General features: G+C 42.2%; 1 protein-coding gene across 1 annotated transcript; it reads right to left on the bottom strand.

Annotated features, from left to right (window-relative positions):
• Positions 1-918: 918 nt before the first annotated feature.
• Positions 919-3,324, bottom strand: LOC121546975 (noggin-2-like). The gene has a single exon (XM_045209685.1). It carries the CDS (start codon positions 1,968-1,970, stop codon positions 1,335-1,337), a length of 636 nt encoding a protein of 211 aa, XP_045065620.1. The 5' UTR covers positions 1,971-3,324; the 3' UTR covers positions 919-1,334.
• Positions 3,325-4,230: the final 906 nt, after the last annotated feature.

Raw genomic sequence — 4,230 nt, 5'->3', positions numbered from 1 at the left:
GTTGCTTTGATTTCATGGAGTAATTCCATGCGTGTCTAGGGCTCTTTAATTGACCATATCTCTTTAACTTGCAGACAGCTCAGCCGCTCGCAAAAATAATAGGCTGGTAACGTCAAAAACAGTTGACCATTGTTTTATGGTCTTTGTTTTTTTCGAATGCTGTCATAGGGCTTGAATAGGCGCCTGTCTGCTCTACCTCAACACAACCCCCCCAGTAGAACTTTGTGCAGCAGAGCTTCCAGTGAATAGCACAGACCCAGACGCCCCTGGCTTGCATATACCCCGCCATTTCATCATCGGACACTGTCTGAAATGTCTGAATCATATTTTACCGTTATGTTAACACCTTGGATCCGAGAAATGAGCATTTGCATGAGAGAGGGGATAGATACGCATGGCCTCTCTTCTCCGCTGGCTCAAACAATGAATGCCAGTTCTGTCGAGGCGTTTTAGGTATGTGTTGCGCATTAGTTACACAACATAGTAAATCACCCGTTTCTAAAATCACAGTGACAGCGTGGAGCGTCTGTAACGTCCCGATTCATTTCAGCTCGGACTTACTGTGCATTTAGCAACTCCATTCCACTCCACGACCATACACGCCCCCTTGGACAGGGACACACACGTTATAAGCAACTTGCTCGAGAAAATATTGACTTTATTGCTAAAACGTGTAACCATAACATGTACACTGATATGTTTACCTTTTATTTAATTTTTTAGAAATATTCAAGTAGACATCTCCCATAATTTCTGGTATACTCTGCTATTTTCTTTGCTTATGTTCTATACTCACAATCGTTAAAATAATAAATAAACCGTACAGATTTGTTTTTTTCTACAATATTCCAAAAGCTGAGTTCACGCCTTTATATATATATATATATATATATATATATATATATATATATATATATATATATCTTTATCCTCAACTTTCAATTTAATTATTATTGATATTAATATCATACAAAAACTCTAGGCAGCATTGCAGTGAAATAACAGTCAGCATCAATGTTCAGTTGAAAAAAGTTAACTCCTTGGAGAAGTTGTATGCATTCCATCTTACATTTTTCATAAAAAATAAAAGCTCTTCTTTCCGAAGTGCTTGTGTTCATCCAAAAACACGTTTCAGGGATGAAATAAAATATGGTCCTGTTCATAAAAAAAAATAGCTGCATCTTTCTTAAATATGTACAATGTTGGCATTTTTATTAAAATGCTATATAAAAAAATAGATTCGCTATGGTGCCCACCTCTGTTCAGAGTTTACAGTGCAATAGAAACCGTATATTTCCAGTCCACTTCCCCAACCCTTCTACTTCCATTGAAACTCAGCAAGAGCACTTACACTCTGAGATGATTGGGTATTGCACCGGTATCCACGTACAATATTTCTGTCTTAAAAACCCTTGACAATACCACCGGAGGAAAGTCTTGGTGATTGACTTGACAGGTTTGCAAAACATCCCCTCCGGGAAGGAACAAGATCGCTCATTGAAGCAGTTTCCCTCCTTGATGTAGCGTGGCCAGAACCTCACGCCCAAATCCTTCCAGGTATAAACCACCGGACAGTGCGTATACGTCCACAGCCACTGCAGAAATTTCCTGCGGGCTTTCTTGCCCACTTTTACCCGCTTCCCGTAGGGGGTCTCTAAGAGATCCAGCTTTTTAATCTCGTTGGGCATGGGTCCTTGCAGTTTCATCTGGGTGTCTTGCACGGAGACGTTCACCAGCATGGGCGAGCTGATGGACATGAAGTTGGGATCAAAGTTGCTGCCGAGCTTTTTCCGCAGAGTCCTCTCGGCCAGGTCCTGTTCCCGGGGGTCGTATTCCGGGTCGGGGTCCTCCTTGAGGTCTGGCACGGGAAGGTGCTCGCTGGGCGAGGGGCGCAGGCGTAGATAATGTTGAGAAACTCCAAGGTGAATGGACACCAGTACATAAACTAGTAGCGTCTGTGAAAAGGCCATATTTACCTTGTTTGCGTAAAGGCTCTTCTGGTGTATTAGCCTAAATATTGATTTATTTTCACAGCTACTGTGCTCTTTGAAATGAGTAGCCCGGGGGCTTCATAAATAGTTGAAGTAGAGGCACGAGCAAGACGATACTTTTAATAGACCACGTCAGGTTTGAATGACATGGAGTGGAGTTTCTTTTTAGAGATCCTTAGCAATATGCCTCTTACGTTTGCTTGCTGATGCAATCTTGTAGAACGCAAAGGGTGCCTCTTCTTTGTAAATAAATTAATAAATTAAAGTTTAGGCTCAACCAAAACAGCACAAAACAAAATGGAAAAACTCTATTCACCCACTCTCCCGTGTCACTGTTTTCCTTAAATTCACTTTGGGTTTCTTATGGTTGTCATGGTTACGCCAGGGACACTCAAAGCCACGACAAATTGTCTAGACTGGATGACAGTGGCTGAGGCGAGAGTGACATGGAATGAAGTGTTTATAAAGATCTGCGTTCTCCTCAGAGACAAAATAGATCCAGAACGCCCCGAGAGAGAGGGGTGCACAAAAGAGTAGGCTACTTCACCAAGTTTTAAATGTCACTGTTCCGGTATTGAGGGTTGTCTTGGCCAATGTTCTTTTTACGCACGACTTTTATAAACGTGGCTTCTTTCAACTTGGCTTGGCGCACTCAGGTTTGAGAAAGTCCAAACGCGAGCGCAGAATCCATGGAGTGAGCGGTGTCCTGTGACTTCTATTCAGTCCCAGTACGATATTCCAACGTTCTGTTTGGAGTCATAGGACCTCACTGAAATTGTCCAAGCATATTCAGATGTCTCTTTGGCAAAACGCACCACTGTAGTCTCCCACACCTATGCAAGCAGAACCCTTTCTCAGTCCTGTTGAAAAGGTCTATCCAAACCAAAATGCAGCTTTACCTCTAAAAAACGAAATTATACTCCTCCAGGACGCACTGTTTTTTTAGTTGTTATTTTTAGTAACAACTAAAAAAACGTCACATCTTAATATAAACTGACACGAATAAAATGCATATCAAACGCAAAAGGTAACAAGCCAGTTTAAGTTCACTTCAGTTTGATATCCCTTTTCACCTCGATGACACGATGATTTCACTACAGATATCAAAAAGAGCTACAAGTCCCACCGCCGTTGCATGGTTGAATCAGTCCAAGTTCTGCCTTCTTTTGCCCGGTCAGTGTTTGCGCTAATTCCTGGGGGAGAATCTTTACTCCTTTGATAGCTGGTACAGTATCTCCTACTTACTCGCTCCTACTTTAGGAGGTCTCAGACTTGGCGCTGAGCGTCTCTTTGCTTAGGCACACTGTGTGTGAGTGTGTCTGTTGCGAGCGGTGCTCAATCCCAAGTTAAATATCCCCCTCCGACCGTACAAAGTGTCAGTGGGTCCTGCCCACCACTGCCACTTTCACTATGATTGACAGCACCCCTCCGCCCCCTCCCCTCACAGAACGCGAAAAAGATCGGCCACAATCACACTATCCACAGGGTCCTAAAGAAACCGATTTATCACCGAGAGTGACATTATATCCTAAACTGTGATATAGCCACATATTTTGCTTTCTCCCCTAAATAAAATAGTAATAAGCAGGCTCCTCACATTACAATCTGCATGTCTCTCCTCCTCATATTTCGGAACTTGTGCGCAATGACTATCTTGCTGCAACGCACTCGAGTTGATAGGTTCAATACGCTGTCAATATTTAATTGAAGTACTTAAGTGTTTCCCAGTTTATAACATTCCCATGAGAAGGGTGGGAAACGTTTAGTAGTGTGTCCGAGGGGTTCTAACTGAAAACGAGCGTCACATTCCACCTTTGTTCATGAGGACCTCTGTCCCCACACAGGATTTCGCTGTTTGAACTTTGGGGTCACAAAATAAGCGCGCAATTAAAGCTATAAATGGTCATGGATAGCCTTACTAAACGTAACCTCTCTCATGCTGACTAACTGCAGTGATTAGAGGATCATGCATGCTTGAGCCTCAAACGTTGGTTTCAGTTGAATATATGGAGCTGTCAATAATGCAACTGATATGGAGAAACTGATTTCATTCGTAGGCCTAATTACGCGTGATCAGGCTTTTCTAAACGAATGTTGATGCCACTGACATTATCTTACTATCAACACAGTCACTTGTCATTAATACCTACTTAGAAGTTATTAGATACACTTTATGCTTGGTCAATAAAATGTAACATCTTTTGGAATAGTGTTCAATACTTGACCTCTTGACGCATAC

Source organism: Coregonus clupeaformis, chromosome 31 (genome assembly GCF_020615455.1).
Source record: "Coregonus clupeaformis isolate EN_2021a chromosome 31, ASM2061545v1, whole genome shotgun sequence".
NCBI lineage: Eukaryota > Metazoa > Chordata > Actinopteri > Salmoniformes > Salmonidae > Coregonus > Coregonus clupeaformis.
Note: the sequence above shows the minus strand (reverse complement) of the source record. Positions and strands in the feature narration are given on the sequence as shown.